The sequence below is a fragment of the Cucurbita maxima genome, unplaced genomic scaffold (genome assembly GCF_002738345.1).
Source record: "Cucurbita maxima cultivar Rimu unplaced genomic scaffold, Cmax_1.0 Cma_Scf00010, whole genome shotgun sequence".
Taxonomy (NCBI): Eukaryota; Viridiplantae; Streptophyta; class Magnoliopsida; order Cucurbitales; family Cucurbitaceae; genus Cucurbita; species Cucurbita maxima.
This window is the reverse complement of record NW_019272026.1, coordinates 2,521,325-2,543,071: the sequence shown is the minus strand read 5'-3', so window position 1 is coordinate 2,543,071 and position 21,747 is coordinate 2,521,325. Positions and strand designations below refer to the sequence as shown.

At 37.4% G+C, this 21,747-nt stretch overlaps 2 protein-coding genes and 1 pseudogene across 3 annotated transcripts; 1 reads left to right on the top strand and 2 right to left on the bottom strand.

Annotated features, from left to right (window-relative positions):
• The first annotated feature begins 2,078 nt into the window (after positions 1-2,078).
• Positions 2,079-3,821, top strand: LOC111484760 (annotated as a pseudogene).
• Positions 3,822-3,925: 104 nt separating this feature from the next.
• LOC111484755 lies at positions 3,926-5,864 on the bottom strand. Of its 2 annotated transcripts, none has more exons than XM_023131331.1 (4): positions 5,711-5,864; positions 4,876-5,627; positions 4,503-4,714; positions 3,926-4,303 (listed from the first exon to the last, which is right to left on the bottom strand). In XM_023131331.1, exons 1-4 carry the CDS (start codon positions 5,737-5,739, stop codon positions 4,079-4,081), a joined length of 1,218 nt encoding a protein of 405 aa, XP_022987099.1. In that variant the 5' UTR covers positions 5,740-5,864; the 3' UTR covers positions 3,926-4,078. The 2 variants fall into 2 exon arrangements, with proteins under 2 accessions (XP_022987099.1, XP_022987100.1); XM_023131332.1 differs by having other exon boundaries at positions 4,201-4,293.
• A 1,966-nt stretch (positions 5,865-7,830) lies between these two features.
• LOC111484752 (wall-associated receptor kinase-like 2) lies at positions 7,831-16,564 on the bottom strand. The gene is made up of 2 exons (XM_023131328.1): positions 15,712-16,564; positions 7,831-8,941 (listed from the first exon to the last, which is right to left on the bottom strand). Exons 1-2 carry the CDS (start codon positions 16,499-16,501, stop codon positions 7,836-7,838), a joined length of 1,896 nt encoding a protein of 631 aa, XP_022987096.1. The 5' UTR covers positions 16,502-16,564; the 3' UTR covers positions 7,831-7,835.
• Between the last annotated feature and the right edge of the window lie 5,183 nt (positions 16,565-21,747).

Below are 21,747 nucleotides of genomic sequence, written 5' to 3'. Positions count from 1 at the left end.
TGGTTGGTAATAAATATGGATGTGAATTAGTTTTAGTTTATCCAATAATACAATGTATTTAATTTAATAAATATTATAAAATTTATTATTTCTGTTAAATATTTGACTTCTTTAATAATTCTAAATCTGTAATGGATTGTGGGCCGTTAGATCAATTAATCCCAAAATTATTTTTATTAATTTTAAAAAATAATGAAAATCTTGAACGGTAATTAATTTTATACGTGTAGTTTTATTTTCGAAAAAAAAAAATCAAATCATACTATGGAGAGGATAGGTTGTGACTTACAAGTAAAGCGGTGACCCTCAAGTGGTGCCCATTCGACCACTTGAAGGTTAAGATAGATGAGTGTCATGATACGCCTGAGTGCATCATCCAACATTCATGATAATGTGTGCGTGAAAGCCAAGAAAAGACATAAGCAAGATGCGGGCAATGAGTAGACAAGAGGGTTAAAGATGGGTTTGTTGAAGGGTCGGGTAGGATCCCGAGCTTTAACTTCGAAAGTCGGGATTCCTAAGGGAATTTGGGTATGCGATACTTATTTCAAGTCCGTCCATATAAAATATGAAAGCTCGGCAAACTTGGTGTCATTCAAACATCAAAGAGATGCTCCACGATACATTAATCATTAATTATTCAAAAGTTCAATACATATTATCTCGTGTCAAAATTTTGAAATGTAATGTCTAAAGATATTCACGTGACAGGGATATAAAATGAGGTTAAGACAGTGATAGGACATATAATCTTTATCATCGATTCCGTTTAGCTAACGAGAAAAAAATCTCTCCCGCTCCTTATATTCTCTGTTTAAACGGAGATTCTCTACCCGACTCACGAATTAAATAGACATCTCTAATAACATTTTAAAAAACATCCAACAATAAATGGTGTGATTTTATTTTTCTTAAAAATGATTAATCAGTGTCTTTTACATCAATATAACCCGATTCATTAAATCATATAATCTTGATAAATAAGTTAAAAGTTCGAATCCTTATTCAAATTTTGGTAAACTGGGTGTGAAATTCAATTTGAAATTTTACCGTAAATGGTAAGTGAGTTGTATCATAAATAATTCAAATATGTCAATTTAACCATATTCGGAAAAATTGTGAGTTATCGTATAACTGACACATTAATCCAATCGGGATAAATAAATTAGAGACTAATTCATAAATTATTTCAATAAACTGATGCTAAAATTTAGTCTTAATCGCAAATAATGGATCTTATTGTTGTTCGGGTTAAAAAAATACACTTTATAACAAGAAGTTCAAAAATGTTGTGACACGTACTCCTTAATGATAAGATATTAAATAGATGTGTAATACTATAAATACGGTTGAAATACTATGACTTAAGGTGTTTGTGGGTTGGGTCGGGTCAAATTGTGTGATGTCCCACATTGGTTGGGGAGGAGAACAAATCACCATTTATAAGAGTGTGGAAACCTTCTCCTAGCAGACGCGTTTTAAAGCCTTGAGGGGAAGCCCGAAAGGGAAAGCCCAAAGAGGACAATATCTACTAGAGGTGGATCTGGTTGGTTACAAATGGTATAAGAGTCAGGTTCCGGACGCTGGCCCCAAAGAGGGGTGGATTTGGGGGTGGTCCCACATAGATTAGAGCAAGGAAAGAGCTCGAGCGAGCAGTCCCGAAGAGGGGGGTGGATTAATTTTCACACATTTGATTAAAATTTACAACTTATTTTCAATATATATTTTAAAAAGTTATTTTTTAAGAGTTGTTGAAAATCGCTCGTGTTTTCTAAAACATTTCTCTCGAATGTAACTCGAGGCTCGAACACACGTCGTTATTGTCCGCAAAGTGTGAAGTTCAGACGGATTAACTTGTTCGATGGGTTATAACGAGTGTTGCATAATCACTGTATCGTCGCTACAAAAGTGAAATTGAAATAGGGGTGAGAAATAAATTTAAATATTTTTAAAATTATTAAAATTAAAATTTTAGAAATTTATTATACCATTTTAAATCCATTATTTCCAAATTTCTATTTTAAAAAAATAATAATAATTTTGTTGGGCCAAATTGGAAATTTACCACTAAATTTACGTCTGCCTTTCTTCTTCTTCGCTTAGGTCTTCCTCCGCTTTATTTTCTTCCAGTACCAGTAAACCGCCGCCGCCAGCTTCCGACTTCCTCCCCTCCGACGATTGCATTCCCTCTGTAGCAGCTAAACGCCAAAACGCTCCTCCAAAATTTCAATCTTTCGGTATTCCTTTATTTCCATGTTCGAGCTCACTAGAATTTCCCAGTAATTGTTTAATTTATCTGCCGATTGATTCCTTACAGTGTTTCGATTGGCCTTGGTTCATTTTACACTTGCAACGATCTGTTATTTTCTGTATCGATTTGATATAGTTTCAAGCGGTTTTTACTTTTTCTTGAATTATATGATAGTTCTTGCAAAATCTTTATGGGATTCTTCAATGATTCTTCGAAAGAGTGTAGAGAGCGAGAGAGCACTTGAAACTGTTTCGATTTTTCAATTATATGTGATTATTATGGATCTATTTTTTATTTGGTTGCTGTTTTCCCCCTAAATTTTGACAGAATCTGGTATTCTTGATTCTTTATGAACTTTTGAAGATCAAGGATGTTGCCAACTGATGACTTGAAGAAGATATCTTTCACTCGTTCTATAAGGGATGGAGATTTAGTCATTGTTTATGAGAGACATGATGTCATGAAGGCTGTGAAAGTATGTGAAAGTTCAACATTTCAGAATAGGTTTGGTATGTTTAAACATTCTGATTGGATTGGAAAGCCATTTGGGTCCAAGGTGTTGAGTAACAAAGGTGGCTTTGTTTACCTGTTAGCCCCAACTCCTGAATTATGGACTTTGGTTCTAAGCCACAGGACAGATTCTATACATTGCGGACATTAGTTTTGTAATTATGTTCTTAGAGATAGTTCCTGGTTGTTTGATTCTAGAATCAGGGACGGGCAGTGGATCTTTAACGACGTCTTTAGCTAGGGCTGTAGCGCCTACAGGACACGTCTATACGTTTGATTTTCATGAACAGAGAGCTGCCTCGGCGAGGTAGGAACTGAGATCTGTTGTATGTTGTCAAGTTACTCTGCAGAGTAATTGTGTTCTATGATGATTTGCTTGTCTCCCTCTTTTTTCAGAGAGGATTTTGAGAAGACTGGCTTGACCAGCTTAGTCACTGTGGGAGTTAGAGATGTTCAAGGTCAGGGCTTTCCTGAAGAGTTTGTTGGATTGGCAGATTCAGTTTTCTTGGATCTACCTCAGCCTTGGTTGGCCATTCCTTCAGCTGAAAGAATGCTGAAACAAGATGGCGTATTATGCTCGTTCTCTCCATGTATCGAGCAAGTTCAACGGTCAGCCGAAACTCTACGATCTAAGTTTACAGGTTGTTCCAAATGACCCATTTATATACCTTCATTCCTAGACATATGTTGATTTGTATTATTCACTATTGTCGTCGTCCCTTTTGTGTAGATATAAGAACATTTGAGGTATTGCTTCGGACTTACGAGGTTCGAGAAGGTAAAACAGAGAGCAGCCAGGTTGAAGGAGGTGGTTCTGTCGAGCTTCCACCGTGCAAGAAGCGGGTGAGATCAAAGGAAGCTAACGACACAAACGGTGATTCGAGTACGGTAATGGTTAGGCCATGTAGTGAGGCCAGAGGTCACACTGGTTATCTAACATTTGCAAGACTCAGGTGCCTCTCATAACACTAATATAGTTCATGATTTGAAGTTTTGTTCTTCTTCATCACTCTGAATCTTTGATTCTCACTTCAGTTATTGAATGTTCTACAATTTTGTCCGATCACTCTTCATCATTTAAGCTTAAATTTCATAGATCTCTTGGATTTTTCACTTCCTAACACCCATGAGTGATTCAAGAAACCTTGTGGATGAAAAGAACTGAACAGAAAGAGGGAAAAAAGTAGACAAACTGTTCAAAATTTGGTACATAATTTCAAAACCTAACTGTGCATAGCTCAAACATAAGGAAATATTGCCATTGGCAAACAAAAGTGCACAAATGGCAACTTATTCAATGCCAAACTTTTAACACCTCTACTTGACCCCTACTATGGACATGAGAAACTGCAACTTCTGGTTAAGTAGATTGATATCATCATCATTAGCAGAATCTTTCATCGGGGAAGGTGGCTCGACTCCGATGAAGGCATATAGAGCGTTCACTTCGTCTAAGTATGTTCCGAGGGGGGTAGCCTTGTATCCTACGATCTTCTTCATCGAAGCAATCTTTTCTCTTATCTTTACCTCTCCTGATAGTTCCTTGCGAAACGAAAATGGAAAACTCAGGAATTTCAAACCAAGCTGAAGAAAGTGAGTATCCAAAGTTGATGCCAAACAGACATCAATTACAACTCAGTACTTGTTAGTCCTAGTCATTAGCTCGATCGGTAAACAAAGAACGAAGGAAACAAGGTCATAGTATTCGGATTGAATCGATGTCTTTATATTATGTACTGACCTCATTGGAAGACATCCTATGATCTTTATGTGGAGAATTTGCCTCAACTTTGTGTTCAATGGTCATAGCTGATATAGACAAACCCTCATCAGATTCGATCACATCTATCATTGTTACTTTAGGAAGTTGCTCAGCTTCTTCAGACTTGGCTGCCTTGTTTGACAATGTCGTTATTGCATTTGTTTCATCACTAGATTTCGCCCACCCGACCCCTTTAATTCCGATGACAAAGATTAGATATTCAAATCCTCAACCCGAAAAGAGATATCGTAAGTTATTAGCAAACTCGTAACTCGGAATAATAAACCGATTCGCGTTCTAAACATAGGCTCGAATTCTAACTCTTAACTTATAAACAAAAGAAATGAATTACCTTCAGAAGTTCTATAGTCTGCATGAGGATAAACAGCAGCAGAGTCAACTTCATTCAACAAACCTAGAACACTTTTTTCGACAGAATCACTTGGTTTCTCGTCCTCTATTGAAATCTCGAGCTCTCGAACATCATCAACACCTCCATTTTCATCAACAAAACCATTGTCTCTTCTTCCCTCATCCCTGATTCTTTCGAGTAAACCTCTAGTTTCCTTCAACTCTTCTTCCTCTCCTTCCTCATCTCCATTATCTCCATTTCCTTCAAATTCCACATTGGTCACTTCAATTGCTGCCAGACCTTTGCTTCCAATGTCGGTTTCACCCTCTTCGCCCCCCTGAACGACTACCACATCGATATCGAAATCATCTAAATTCTCACCTCTCTTAGCTGTTTCCATCATATGTTTTTCTTCATCTTCGTAGATGTCTTCCTCCACCATCTCTTCGTCAGCGCGGTCGAGCTTCAAGGCCGGGGGAATCGGAAGCCAAACACTCATGATCGTCTCAGTGCAAGCATAAGAGGCGAGGAAGACCCCATAAGGAATTGAGGCTGCAATTCCAAAGGCTGACATGATAACCAATGGAGGAAGAACCACAGGAACAGAGGATATGGCTAAACCAGTGAGGAGAAGCTTCTTCCCCAGACTGCAACCCTTTTGCACGGCGGAGCATATCTTTTCACTGCTCAGGCCATCACCGGAGGACAGTTGTTCTTCTATATTCCAGTCTATGCTGCGATATCCCTCCATCCTGACAAATCAAAGAAAACTTTTATCCATAATCTTGACATCAAAGATCCTAAAAGCTAAGACAGGAAGAAAAATAAACAAAACCTGATGAACACAGGTGGTTCATCGGCCATAATCAAACAAGCTCTTCTTCCATGGCGGATAGAGAGAGAATAGCTGTTGAAGAGAATGCAAGGGAAGGCGGTGGTGGATTGTGCAGAGGAAAAGGAATGCCTGCAGAAGCCTGCCACCAAGTTAAACGTGGTGGGTTCCTACTCCACCGCTTCTCTTTAAATTTAGCCCTTTCCTTCCCCTTCCTTACTTCTTCTACATATCAAAAACACTTACCTTCTAACTCACGTATTCTCTCTTGACAGATGTCTTGTGGTCTATGTCGAGAGATTATTAAAGGATAAGCCCACATAACTCCTAATATTATGCATGGTTTAGGGAAGATTCTTGAAGTGATGGGTAAGTGAGCTAGGTGATAGCATGCTCACCTATTTAACACACAAGCTCACTGCTAGTAGATATTGTTCTCTGTCAGCTTTTGAACTTTTTCTTTTGAAATTCTTTCAAGATTTTAAAAATGCATCTACTAGAGAAAGGTTTTTACGTTCTTGTAAAAAATACATTGTCTTTCTCTTAACTGATGTGAGATCTCACAATCTACCTCCGTTTAAGGTACAGCATCATTGTTGACACTCGTTCTTCTCTCCAATCGATTTGGGATCTTACGTTTTTCTTCATTTCTTAATCTTATCACGGGAACTTTACTTGAGAGCTTAAACTATGATCAAGCTTAACAAAGTAAATTGTATTTCCTATCATGTGATTGTTGCAAACTATTATCCAAATACCAAGTTGTGACATTCAGAATATATGAGTAAATCGATACTATATTCAAATGATAAAGATCTTGAGGATAGAATGACTCAAAAAGACTTACAAGAATTGAAAGTTATTACATGCATTAATAAGATAAGATGCACCTTCTTTTTTGTGACTCAATCATAAAAACTTCATACTTAAACGTGCTTTGCTTGGAATAGTTCTATGTTGAACAACTTGAAAATTTGTTTGAAACAATTCTACCGCAACGTCGGTCAGCCAACGACTATCCGATACAAAGTCCTCTTCGCCATTGGACTTGTCCAACACGGAATAAACAGCATCCAAAAAGTCATGGAACATATTTTGGTAAACAAATTTGCCATGAACAATAGCGGACGTCCTTGTAAAAGTGCATAATTGAGAGGCATGTTATGGGTGTTGATATAACTCAAGTAAGGGTACAAATTGAGTAGCAATGGCAAGTTCTTTTCCACAAGAAAGCCCAGGGTCGGATTGTCAAGTCGAATTCTTTGGATGTTGCTTTGACTATAACTATGGTTCATTTCTGTTGGGAATGTCTGATTAGCACCTGAATCAAATTCGGTAAGTCTCGTTATAACTCTAACCGTTCGATATTCAAGAATTGTTTAACCAAATCTTAAAATTTAGATGTATTTTTCTATTCTAGGTATTAAACTCGATAATTTCAAGAGATCAAATATCGAGAGAGAGAAGGACTTACTTGAAAGTTGTAGGCCTGCAAGTAGAAGGCAAAGAAGAAATAAAAAGGTGGTGGATGAATGGAGTTTGGGTTTTGAATAATAGAAGTTGGCCATAGATCATAGAGCAAATTGTTGATAACAAAAACCAAAGGAAAATAAAGGCTTAGGACAATAATGTCTCTATCTTTCCTTTTATAAGTTAAAAATTGCCTTGTCTTTTGGTTCAAAGACTTGCATTACTAACCATTAGAGCTGTCAACGGGTGGGGACGAGGAAGGCTATTAGAGACGTCCACGGGTGGGGACGGGGAAGCTGTCCCCGTCCCCATCTCCATCTCCACCACCTACTTCATGTCTCCTATCTTCCCTTCTATAAGTGCAAAATTTTGTCTCATATTTGACTGTTTATTATAAACAAATATCTGGAGACAAAATCATATAAATTACAATTTGTAAAGAGCAATAAATAGAAATAGTAATAGTAATAAGAGGACACAAGATATTTACATATAATAGAAGGGAAGTAACCTAAATATTTGTCTCTCATAAAAAGTCAAATATAATATCTATAATAAACCACCATAGAAAGATAAATATGATACAAGATATTTGACTATAGTAAACGGTCAAATATGAACCTAAACGGTCAAATATGAACCTAATAGGGCAGTGTTGTCATCTTGGAAGATCTTCATCACTAGGAGCCATAGAGCAAAATGAATTGGATGTTGAACAACGTTGAGCTTGAGCCTTCCTCAATCCCTCTAGTTGTAAATACACTTGTTTCATTGTAGGACTCTCTTTCCCATTTGCTCTTAAACATTTGGCCGTGAGTTTTGCCACCAAGTTAACACCCTCCATCGTTTCTTCATCTTTGGCTATTGCACTATCCACAATTCCAACAACCTCCTTACCATTTTCCAATGCAATGAAGTCCTCTAATAGATTTCGTTCCTCATTTCTTGCAAATATGGTAGGATGTTTCCCCGTTAAAAGCTCTACCATTACGACTCCAAAACTATATACATCACTCTTTTCAGTATACTGACTTGATCTAAAGTACTCAGGATCAATGTATCCAAGAGTTCCATGCACTCTCGTAGTCAAATGAGATTGATCACATGAAACAAATCTGGAAGTCCCAAACTCAGAAACCTTTGCACTATAATTATTATCCAAAAGAATGTTAAGAGACTTGATATCTCTATGAAAGATGGGAGTTGAAGCTGCAGAATGCATGTAAGAGATAGCTCCAGCAACTTCAGAGGCAATTCCAAGACGAGTTTCCCATGAAAGAGATGACGATTCTCCATGATCTGTGTGGTGGAGATGGCTTGAAAGGGTGCCATTGGAAACAAATTCATAGACTAACAAAGGATACTCAGCTTCTAGGCAGCACCCAATAAGCCTAACAATATTTTTGTGGTTAATTCGAGAGAGAATGACAACTTCGTTGATGAATTGTTCGATCCAGGCTTCTTCAATTCGCTTGGACCTTTTGACTGCAACAACAGTGTTATCATGGAGTATCCCTTTGTAAACAGTACCAAACCCTCCTTGACCAAGAAATCTAGTTTGGCTGTAACTATGAGTTGCTTCTTCAAGCTCTTCCTGTAAGAATATTTTGACCCTCTCATTATCTTCTTGTACCTTTTGCTGCAATAGAAGGCCTCCGTTTTGCCTAAAAAACTTTTTCTTACAAAGTTTGCGACTTCTTCTCTTGATGAATAGTCGTTGTCCGACGCAGCCGCAACCGCAACAAAACATTCCAATTCCAATAGCTTTGGTGGACACAAAGATAGTATTAGAATATTTGAAAAAACCACCCAAATAATTGGTAGCAAATTCTCTGTTTAGAAGGATCAAATAAATTACAAAAGACAGGTAAACAACAATAAATATAAATCTAAACAGCCTTATAAAGAATCAAATATAGTAAACTATTATGGGAGGCTAAATATGGTCAATCATATAAGGTATTTGCAGGTACTAAAAAGTCAAATATGATATATATGGTAAAATGTAATTTAGAATTAAATATTCTCTAACACACCCCAAGGTAAGCATCAGATTTAAACAACTTGAAACTTGGATTTGGTAATTTAAAGAGAGGTCGAGAAACACTTATTGTGAAGATGTTAGCAACCTAGTTCGGAGGAGACATCTGGTTGAGCGACATAGTATTTTCTTGGCTATCACTTTAGAGGGATTGTCAGGTAGCAGTGGTGTTGTCTTGGCTCCGACGAAAATATGTCTAACCCACGAAGTAGGCAAATAGGTAGGGGAAAACAAGAGGAAGAAGGAGAATAGAGAGAGAGCCATTGGAAGGGCCTTGGTCAAGCCGCGAATAGAACAAAAAGGCAGACAGAGAATGGAAAATTCCCATAAGAATTCATGCAAATCCAACATTGGAAGATATAAAAATTGCCGTTAAAAATGGAATGGGAATGAAACGAGAGAGAGTATGGAAATGGAGAAAGATGAACCATCGGCAATCGGGTGTTGAGAAACAACCATAAGGTGTGGACTATAGAGAGGCTGTGGACTATAGAGAGGCAAGGTAGAGGCTCAGAATTAAGGCAATGACCCTATTATGAGAAAATGGCAAGAGACAGAGAGAAGGTTCAATGGTGGCTATAAAGAAGAGAGGAAGAAGAGGGCAGAAACTGAGAATGTGGACTTTGGGTGTATTTTAGACGAATAAATGAAGAGGGGGGCGGAGACGGAATGAGTTATGAGCCTTGTGGACTGGTTTACTATCGAGAAATGAGCACCAGTAAGAATATCTTGAGCATATTTTGTAATTAGAGTTTGCGTTGGTGACTTCGAAGGAGCAGTAGGCAGAGCCGATGGAGAAGTAGTCGGCGCTATAGCAGGTGGTGAAGTTTCAATGGACTGAGAGGAAGCCACGTCTGTCGTAAGAGTCACCACAGTGGGTTAAGGAGCCGATTTTGGCAAGGAAGCCAGTGGCGACATGGTTGGCGAAGAGGCTAATGCGGCGTCCAGATTCTGAAGGTAAATCTCTGCAGAAGGTCGATGGGCTTGTTGAGATTCTAAATATTTTCAATGAGAACGCTGATGAGGATCCTGAGGTTAGAGAATCTTATGAAGGATGAAGGGTCGATTGGGAAGAAAATGAAAGAGACTATGTTGGCTAAGAAAAAACCGATTGTGTTGGAGAAGGTGAGGTTGTATGTACAAAGTATGGCAAAGTAGCCTGCGAAGGATGATTTTGAGGCCAAAAGGATGAAGCCAAAGAGTAATCAATTAGCTTCACCTGCGTCGTCAGCCATGGAGTCTGCCCCTGCGGCGTCAAAGCCAGTAGTGGTGGTGGAGATTAGTAGAGGATTCAAAAACCATTGAAAATAAAGGATTGTTGTTGCATTACCCTGAGAACATTTGTTAAAACCATCCAACTAAATGGTGGGAAGCTCTCTATTTATAATCATCAAATAAATTTGAGAGGATATGGAAACAGGTATAAATGAATACAAGATATTTGGCTATAATAAAAGTGCAAATATGATGACGTAAGCAATATCGAGATATTTACATAGAAATAGTCTTTTAACCTTAGCTAATTAAAGGAAAGTGTTGTGAACCCAGGATGTAACTCAAAATGAAACACATAAAGTGGTCCTAGCATTCCTAAAGAAATAGACCTTAAGATATGGTCTAAGCTAGCCATTTCAACCCAAAGAAACAGTAGTATGACCATCTTTTAACAATTTCTCCCCTAAACGGATTGCATGGATGTTTTTAGTTTACTTGTGGTACTACACACATACCCATTGACTCACTATAGTTTTATGAACGCATCCAGTTTGAGTGGTTTTGTCATAATATCTTCAATGTGTTCTTGTGCGACACAATGCTTTAGCTCAATATCTCCATCTTTAGTCAAATCACGCAAGAAATGAAACCTCACATCAATTTGTTTGTTGCGTCCATGCATGATGAGATTCTTGAATAGCTTAATAGTGGAATTGTTATCACATAACATAGTGATACACTTGTCTTGAAAATGACAAAGGTTTTCCAAAACTCTCCTCATCCAGACTCCTTGACAAGCACAAGAAGCAGTTGGCACAAATTTTGCTTTAGTAGTGGACACAGTATCTACATGTTGTTTTTTGGAGGACCAAGACAGAGCTCCATTAATGAGTAAAAACACATAACCAGAAGTGCTTTTCCCATCATCTATATCTTTTGCATAATCACTGTCATTATATGCTATCAACCCTCCATTACCCTTTTCCGATAAATAACTCCCAAATCTACCGTACCTTTTAAGTATCTCAACACCCTTTTTGCAGTTTGCAAATGCAACTTAGTTGGACCTGTCATAAATCTGCTAATGAGAGACACTACATACATTAAATTCGGCCTTGTTATAGTTAGATACATAAGACTTCCAATCAATTGTTTATATAGGGTAGCATTGACGGCTCCTTCATCCTTTGTCAATCTAACCCCAGAAACAATAGAACTTTTCATACCATTACTTTTTTCCATCCTAAACTTCTTTGGCTTACTTTCTTTGACTAATATAAATGCCTTTTAGGATTTTGTAAAATCTATACACCGAGAAAATACTTCATTTTTCCCAAATCAGTCATTTCAAATTCAAGTTTCATAGAATTCGTGAACTTAACAAACATGCTCTCATCATTACCAGTAAAAATTAGATCATCAACATATAGACTAACCATCAAAATTTTACCTCCATCTCCTATTTGTATGAATAAAATATGGTCACACTTGCACCTCTCAAATCCTTTTTTGACAAAATGTGCTTCAATTCGACTGTACCATGCACGTGGGGCTTGTTTAAGACCATATAATGCCTTCTCTAGTTTGTATACCTTGTATTCTTGATCTTTTTTCTCATAACCTTGTGGTTGCTCAACAAACACTGCTTATTTTAACTCTTCATATAAGAAATCACTTTTCACATCAAGTTGATATACGTTCCAACTATTCTGAGCTGTTAAAGCAATTATTATTCGAATAGTATCCCACCTAGCCACAGGTGCAAACACCTTGGTATAGTCTATATGTTGTTGTGCATAATCATTTACTACCAACCTAGCCTTATACTTACCCTCGTTTTGTGTTGCTGAGACATGCGCCTAAGGATCAAGTCTTTGCAACCGAAGTTCGCCGAGGAACCGAGTGACGTGCCAGCGCGACTAATTGAGTGCCAGCACGTAGCAGTGCTGTCAGTAGTCTGGGAACCTGATCCTTTCGAACGAAGCACTTTCGAGTGTGCGCTTTTGATTGCTGCTAGCGCAACTCCCAAGTCTCATTTTGTTGGATGGTTGCAACCTCAAGTCCATTACAACTCTCCATTTTGAACTTTGTATAGCTTTTTCAAAGATAGTCGGATCTGTAGTTGAGGTTAATAGAACTGAATTGTTGTGCTCAACTACTTCAAAAAATTCTTCTCCGCTCACATAATCTTCCATCCATAATGAAGCTATCTTGTTCCTCACTTCGGATGTGCTTTCTTCAGATGTTGAAAAATTTGATTCAGATGATTCACTAAAAGATATACTAACTCCCCTTCTTCTGCTACCACCTCCTCTTCAAATTCTTTCTCACTTTGATCATGTTCGCTTCCTTCTATATCACTATCTTCCCATTTGAGTGTATCAAGTCTAGCTTCTTCATTACTTGTCCCCCAATTCCAACACTTATTTTTTTCAAAAATCACATCTCTACTTACAACTATATTCTTGGACACTAGGTCATATAGTCTATATGCTTTAGACTCTTCACTCATCTCTAGCAGCATACACTGAAAATTTTTATCATCTAACTTCTTTCTCTTACTGTCTGATACATGAACATGGCCAATGCATCCAAAAACTCGAAAATAATCCACACTAGGTTTTACACCACTCCAAGCCTCCTCAGGAGTCATATCTTTCACTACCACGGTAGGACTTTTGTTGAACACGTGCACTGTCCAATTTACTGCTTCTGGCCAGAAATTCTTTGGAACTTGCTTCTTTGATAATATACTTCTAACCATGTTCATGATTGTTTTGTTGGGGAGTGTAGGCTGCTAAGTTGTCTATGGATGCCATTAGTTTTGCAAAAAATATTGAACTCGTGAGAGTTGAACTGTCCACCACTATCTGTGCGTTGACAACAAATAAAATCTTCAGTCTCTTTCCCAACAAGTTTTTTGAAATTCTTGAAGATAGTAAAGGCTTCAGATTTTTTAGCAGAAAATATATCTATACCTTGCGGCTGTAATCATTAATAAAACTTATAAAATATCTCTTCTTAATGTTGGAAAGAGGTTTGATGGGTTCACAGAAGACACATGTACCAGTTGCATCCTTTGTGTTGCTCTCCATAAACTTCTCTTCGGAAATGCATCCCTATGTTGCTTTCAATTGGGGTAACCCTCTCACCATTTGCTTATGTTGCAATGTTCTCAAACCTTTGAAACCTAGATGTCCATATTTGTGGTGCCAAAGATGAGTGTTATCTTCTATAATTTTCTTAAAACAAATGGCGGTTTGTGACATGATTCTTGCAAGTAATATGAACATCCTATTTGTAGATATTGTTGTTTGCATAATGAGCCCCTTCTTGGGATGATAAATTTTGCACTCTCCATGTTGTATCAAGATAGATACACTTCTTTCTTGCAATTTTCCAAGACTTAAAAGGTTGTTTTTCAACTCAGGTATATAGAAAACATTAGTGATTACCTGAGTGACTCTAGCAACTTGCAACCTAATGTTACCTTTTTCTAGCACCGCCATGTTGAAATTATTTCCAAGCTTCACAGATTGTCGAAATTCCTCATCAAGATCTGAGAACCATTTCTTATTTGCACACATATGATTAGTACACCCCAAATCAAGGAACCAAACATTTTCCCTCCTTGATTGATTGAGCTCCGCATATGACATCAACAACATTTCTTCTTCCTCCTCAAGCTCAGCATAATTTGCTCCCTTCTCCCACTGAGGACACTCATATCTAGAGTGTCCTAATTGATGACACTTATAACACCTCACTCATATCTAGTCCTCATATCTAGAGTGTCCTAATTGATGACACTTATAACACCTCACTCATATCTAGAGTGTCCTAATTGATGACACTTATAACACTAAACTGTAGTTTTGTTGAATGAATGTCTACCTCTTCCTCTTCCTTTTCCTCTCTCTACCTCTACCTCGAAAAGCTTCACGAGCTCGATCACCTCCTCTTCCACCGAATCTAGTATCATATGTCACCTTTAATGCTTGTTCATTACCTACACGTCCATTCAGTCTTTGCTCATGTACCAACAAGCTGCTTTGTAATTCATTGATGGTTAAAGTGTTTAAGTTATTCGACTCTTCAATCGAATATATATCATAGTCAAATCTTGAGGTCATTGATTTCAAGATTTTTTCAATAATCACCACTTGTTTCATATTTTCGCCATAAATTTTCATCTTGTTTGTAATGGTGAGAGTTCAAGCAAAATATGCACCAACACTCTCACCCTCCTTCATTTGTAAGACTTCAAACTCTTTCCTAAGAGCTTCGAGTTGTGCTCTTTTGACTCTTGTGAACCCTGGTACTTTTGCTTCCTAGAGTCCCAAATTTGTTTGACAGTATCTCTATTAAGGATCGTTTCCAAATAGTTCGATCAATGACTTTAAACAAATAATTTTAACCTTCAAGTCTTTCAGCTTCTGGTATGCAATTGTCTTTATTGTGCTTCGGTAATCTCCACTCCTTCTGCTGCAGTAGGACTTTCGGTCTCCACCAAAGACCAATATTCCATCGGCTCCTTTTCCGTAAGCATAGACCAATGATCATAATGGCCATCAAACTTAGGAATTGACAATTGAACGATATTGGTTTCGACTACTATATTTTAAATCTCTTTGAGCTCACTCTTCAAAAAAACAAAATTGCAGTTTCTTTTCTCTCTCTCATGCATTATGATCGCATGATGTTGCTCTAATACCAAATGTTGTGAACACACAAACTAACTCAAAAGAATCTCTGAAATCAATTGCACAACTTTGGTTGACTTTTATAGCCTTACAAACTATAGCAAAGATAAAGTTAGCAAACTCACATTTAACAACCCACTAAATAATTGAGTGGTCCTCACCTTCCTAAAGAAATGGACATCCTAAATATATTGTAAAGCTAGCCCTATCAACCCTAAAAGAAATGGTTAGTATGACCATCTTTTAACTAGAAGATCATAGTTTTATAAGTAAGGTAATAAGGCCTTTTGGGGAAACCAAAAGTAAAAGCATAAGAGCAATACCATACCATTGTGGAGGGTCATTGTTCCTAACATGAGTCATGTTCTTAGTTTAGTCATGTCAATAAAATTCTCAAGTGTCAAATAAACTTTCGTTCGAGCTAAGGAGTAGTCCCACATGGACAATATTGTGGAGGGCTAGCACTCCAAAGACGATTTGGACAAGGAATATTTGATGGATGATAAAAGATGATAAAAAATAAAATAGTAATAATCATACAAAAATTGTAAACAAGGCAAGAGAAAGAGACGGACCGAATGTAATGGAGATGATGGCAGCAATAGCAACAAATTTGAGATACGACTTCAAATACCGAGATACACAGGCGTCTGAGTTAGATGGGTCGATTTTGCATGTCTCAGATGTGTTCAATGGAACCAAAAGAGGCGTAAATGGGTAGAGTTGGGTTGTATTGGAAAGCATGTTTGCTTCCAAAATGCTGTCTTGCTCCACCAACAAATCCCTCGCTATTGATGAAATGCTCTCATTTGGTTGTACCATATACACAGCCAATGACTGAATCCCAAGATTCTTCTGATCCTGGGTAGGACAAGCGCATCGCAACCAAACTTCAACACTAATTCCTTCGGTTGAGGAAGCATTAATATCAATAGAATGGTTGGGGTTAAAGCTTCTCAACATAGAACAGCTTGTGAAGCCATAAAAAACATGATTGGCTATTGTTTCATAACTATCACCACTCGTGGTATTATATTCCATGATATTCCCATACAAATGATCCCCACCACAGCTACAGCCAACTGCCTTCATCAACAAATTAGTGTTTCCAATTGATTTATCGTAGAAACCCAAGTCTTGATTGTGAGACTTGGATTTTGCAATCAAATAGGAAGAACATGAGGAATAAGGAACATATGCACATGAATAATATCCATTTGGTGTTGAATTGGTATCGTTGATTGAGCACCCGGATGTCTGGTTTGCAGTGCCTAAATATGGGTATTTGCTGACAGATTGGATGGGAAAGAGGGAAAGGAAGAGGATGAAACACAAACAACAATAGGATGCAAACGAGGCTTCCATGCTTCTTTGATTCTTCCTTCTTCACTTCTATATTTTGTTTCACTTCTATATTCATTCAGCTCTATGGGTCCTAGGGATAGAAACCTCTTGGATTTTATGTTCATATGTGTTGTGATCTCTAAATTATCTTTATTTTTGTGTGGTCTTTCTACGTTGAAATGTTAGTGAATGGTTCAATTTATGAGAGAAGTCCCCTTCAAACTAATCACATCCTATGTATTAACTTCTATTATATATAACTAATATGTACGCCATTGACTTGACTAGTTGCTCATATTTGTTTTTATACTTCCAAATTTGTTACAATTTAGTCGAATGTAATCAAAATTTTCTATCGTAAATCATTGTTTACTAAAGTTTATGGTATAAATGATCATAAATTTGGATGAAGTACAAGAATAGGCTACAATCAAATATGAGCATTGGACCCATTGCCAAGGATTTTGGTCAAAGAAAAGGTCATGATCAAAGAAAGATGAATAGATAGAGCCATGACAAAAGAAAGAGAATCTTTCTAAGTACAAGACAAGATAAGACATGGACGCATTTATTTTTTCTATCATCTTAGGTCTCTATCCTATCGAAACAACTCACGTTCTTCCAATCAATTTGACATATCACCCTTCATTTCTCTGTTCTCCTTTTGAAGATTCTACCAAGACTCCACAAAAAAATAAGCTACACACAATGAAGTTAAAGCTTTGATGCATACTTTGTGAAAATTCAATATTATTTAGTGGGACCGCAACTTTGTGTAACACTCGAGTTCAACAGGTATGAATATATTGTGTGTTTTTAATTTTGAGATTTCGGGATTTATTAAAGCCTTAAAGATGAAGCTCCAATTGTTGTAGAGAAGGAGAAAGTGATTGGGATGCTTCCATGGACCTAGGAAGAAAATACTTCAAAAAAAAAAAAAAAAAAAGGGTAAGAACAACCTTAGACTAGGGTGTGTGGAATTGTTTGGCTAGTCTATGACTTAGGATGAACACCTTTAGAGGAAGAGCAATATGGATTCGTGAGTGACGAATAAAGGGTGAGACCCCTTGCTCCTGACCAAACCAGACTTGAAGGTCAAAATCACGTTAACTGAAGATGTAAACCTTTGTGAAGACCATCAAACAACCCTAGAGATCTAGACGATCACCACAACAACTTCGAAAGAAATTAAGGTATTACGTATGCCATTAGCAGACGATAGGTGTCTAGGAGCCTCCACGCCCCTTTCGCATCTTTGATCTTTTAAGAGTTTCAATTTTATCTTTTATGTATCAAACACTCTTATATCCTTCGAATTTGAATAGCCGAGGTCATTTTCACCAACCAGTGGCCACCACATGTCTCAAGGCTAGCGCGAGTTTACCTACCTTATGCGCGTGGCTTATTCACCTGTGAGAAGCCTCCTTGTGTGTGTGGACACATAACGGTACGTGAGTGACTCCTTTTTGCTTCATTCGACCTCCGTTTGTCAGTTTTTTGTTTCAATTTCAATACTAACCCTAATTTTTCTTTTCTTGAATTAGGTCCTACCAGAGAAATTTCATAAATTTTAGTAGCTTCTAACACGCGAAAAAGCTAGCTCGGGAAGGCATGTGTCATCCAAGTAAGTAACCACATGGATTCTAGGAAGTATTGTAGGGATCATCTAGATATGTATGCATGCTAGTATGACTAAACCCTGGGTTGATAGATTCGATATGATATAAACCTAGGACGATTGGATAAATATGAGATTAGTCTAACTAGTTGTTGGCATAACTGAATTTTTTCATGCGTGTTCAGATGGACTGTTTTCCTACTACTTGTACATAATTATGTTGAAATGGTGGATGAAAAATTGTGTATCTGCGCTCTAGGTGCTTGATGGATGTTTTCACCCCGTTGAGCATGCGTGACTATATATTAGTTACAGATGATTGAATGTGTGACTTCTCCCTGTAGAGAACAAGTAGTAGAAACAAATTAAAACTAGGGTGAAAGCGTCAGTTTAGCTATACTATGACCTAGGATGGGACGTCTCTAGTAGTTTGAGCGCAATTGAATCTTGAGTGACAATCAAAGGGTGTGGCTCTAGTGCTCCTAATCGATCCAGACTCAGGAAGTCGAAACTGAGAAACCTAGAGACGTGAATCTATTCCAAGACTGTCAAACCATCCTTGAGACCTAGAAGACCACCACGACAACCTTGGATGACAAAGGTAGCCTCGTAGGTCTATAACAGCTTGTACAATGTCTATAGAGCTTCCACTTTCCTTTCCACTCCAATACATTACCGTTGAGCTAGACTTGAGGCTAGTTAGAGATGTGTGACTTAATAGTGTTGTAATTGTTATGAAGATGAATTGTCACAATTCTCATTCATTTTGGTTATTAGACCGAAATGATTAATATTCTTATTTATTTTGATTATTAACTCTATTTTAGTTTGTAACCTTTTGGATTAGCATTCTCATTTATTTAGTTCATTTATGAGAATTAGTATTGTTATGCCTATATAAAGGCTTGTCTAGCATTGTTTTGAGCTATGAAGTCAAGTCAGGTAGAGTCATGTGAAGTCATTATTATTTTGTATTTGTCTAGAGGCAATTGGGACACTTTGTAGTATGAGAGTGAGAAATACACTTGTAAACATTTTGGTTATAATGATTGGCTACCACTCGTGGATGTAGAAAAATTTCTTCTCTCCGAACTACGTAAATTTGTGTCTGTGTAATTTCTGTTTGTGGATGTGTGAGAGCGATCGATCTTGATATATTGGTGTTTGTTTTTGTGGTGTCCAAATCAAGAACAAGCTACTTTCTTTGTCGACAAGTGGGTGCCACACTTCGACCATCAAATCAAAGGTGAAATGTATTCTTCGACGTATCAATGTTATCCTCACAGTTTTAAGATGCATCTATTAGGGAGATGTTTCCACACTCTTATAAGGAATGTTTCGTTCTTCTCTCTAACCCATATGGGACCTCACAATTCACTTCTCTTCAAGGCCAGCGTCTTCACTGTCCCACTACTTGGTGTCAGGCTATGATATCAACTGTAACAACCCAAACATACTGCTAATAGATGTTGTCTGTTTTAGCTCGTTACATATTATTGTCAGCCTTACGGTTTTAAAAATCCGTCTATTAGGAAGATGTTTCCACAACCTTATAAGAAATACTTCATTCCCCTCTTCAATAAATATGAGATCTCACATATTCACTTACAATAAAACACTGTATTAAAAAAATACTTTGATCACAATGTTCTTGACTTCGAAACGAAACGTACAACTGATAGCTGTGTGAAGAGAAAAATACTAACAATTCTTCTTCGAAAAATGCTTAACGATCAATAATTTCTCTTAGAAATGCTTAACGATTAATAACTTCTACTACAAATGCTCCATGATTAATAAATTGTTCAAAGACTAAATCATGCGTTAACAATGCAATGCACTTATAGTATACACATGTAATTATTTCTAATGCTTAATGTTCCGCTCTAAATTAGTCGAGCTTATTGACTCATACCAATGATGGACTCAACTTCTGAAGGAAAATGTAGCGGGTTGATGCTTCTCACTTCTCATATCTCATCGCCTGAAAATCAAATTTAAGAAGCGAGAATGCATCCACATTAAATTTTAATAAAAGGGCGTTCGATACATAAAAGATAAAACCGAATCGAAACATTCCAAGTAGTAAGAAAATAACAGGTACGTTGATATTACCTGTTGGATCACGTCTCGCCAGAAACATGCGTAAATGAGGATCTACAGGTAGTCCCATCGACTCATATGTTGGGTCATAAACTGCGTTTCTATTCTGTGGTGATCTGTTTCGAAACTTCAATTTTATCAAACTAAGACTATCAAAATAGTTAAATTACAAATTTAGTCCCTAAGTATGAGATTCCACGTTGGTTCGAGAGGGAAACAAATCATTCCTTATATAAGAGTCTAGAAACCTCATCGTAATTGAAATATTTTAAAACCATGAAGCTGAACGGCTATAGGTAACAAGCTAAAACAGACAGGGTTTGAGCCCTTAGTGATATTGTGTCTAATAGAGGTTTAAACTTGGGTTTAATAAATCTGAACTAAAATTAAGATAGGAAGTACCTTGAAGTTGGAGGGGTGGTAGCATTGCTCAAGCCATTGCCTTCAGAAATCCAATTCCTTGAGAGGTGAAGATTGGAAGGTGTTGGCAGCCCATCTTGCAGATTCAATCTTGTCTGCAATGAAGATAGATATATATATATCAAAGAAAATGTTATCTTCTAGAGAAAATTAAGAAACCCTTTTGAAAGTTGTGGTTCGAGCGATCTCGATTTATTCGATTAGTTGTTTTACGTTGTCGAAGAAGCTTATATTATGAGAATGACTCGATTTCGAGTAAAATTGAAGGTCATGAACCATAGCTAGTAATCATAGCTAAAATGTTTCGTAGAATTCTATGAGTAAGTGTTGGTCCGTGACTTGAACAATGAAGCTAATCGAGAGACGAACCTGAGGAAATTGGATGGTTGAGAGACCATTTGAGTAAAAGGTGCCATTTGATGGTCCTTGGTTTAGCAGTCCTTGAAATTGTATTTCTTCTGACCTGAAACAATGGATGAGATAAAAAGATGATAAAATTGGAGTACTTGTAACTACGATATGGTTCTTTTTTGAATTTTCATTTCAAGATTTCCTTCCAGGGTTTTTTAAAACGTGTATGTTAGAGAGAGATCTTCACACCCTAATAAGGAATGTGTCGTTCCCCCTTTTCAACCGATGTGAGATCACACAATCCACTCCCTTGGGGGCCCGCGTCTTTGTTGGCACACCGCTTGGTTTCTGGCTCTGATACCATTTGTAACAATCCAAGCCCACCTATAACAGATATTGTTCTTCTCTCAAAGTTTTTAAAATGTATCTTTTAAGTAGAGGTTTCCACACCTTTATAAGAAATGCTTCGTTCCGCTTTCCAATTGATCTGAGATCTCCCAATCCACCCTCTTGGGGGCCAACAAACGTTGGCACATCGCCCGGTGTCTGACTCTGATACTATTTGTAACAACCCAAGTCCACCAGTATTTGTAACAACCCAAGCCCACGAGTAGGGGCGATGATACTATTTGTAACAACCCAAGTCTACCACTAGAAGATATTGTCCTCTTTGAACTTTCCCTTTCGAGCTTTCTCTCAAGGTTTTTAACACGCATCTATTAGGGAGAGATTTCCACACCCTTATAAAAAATGGTTGGTTTCTGATCTGTGAGAT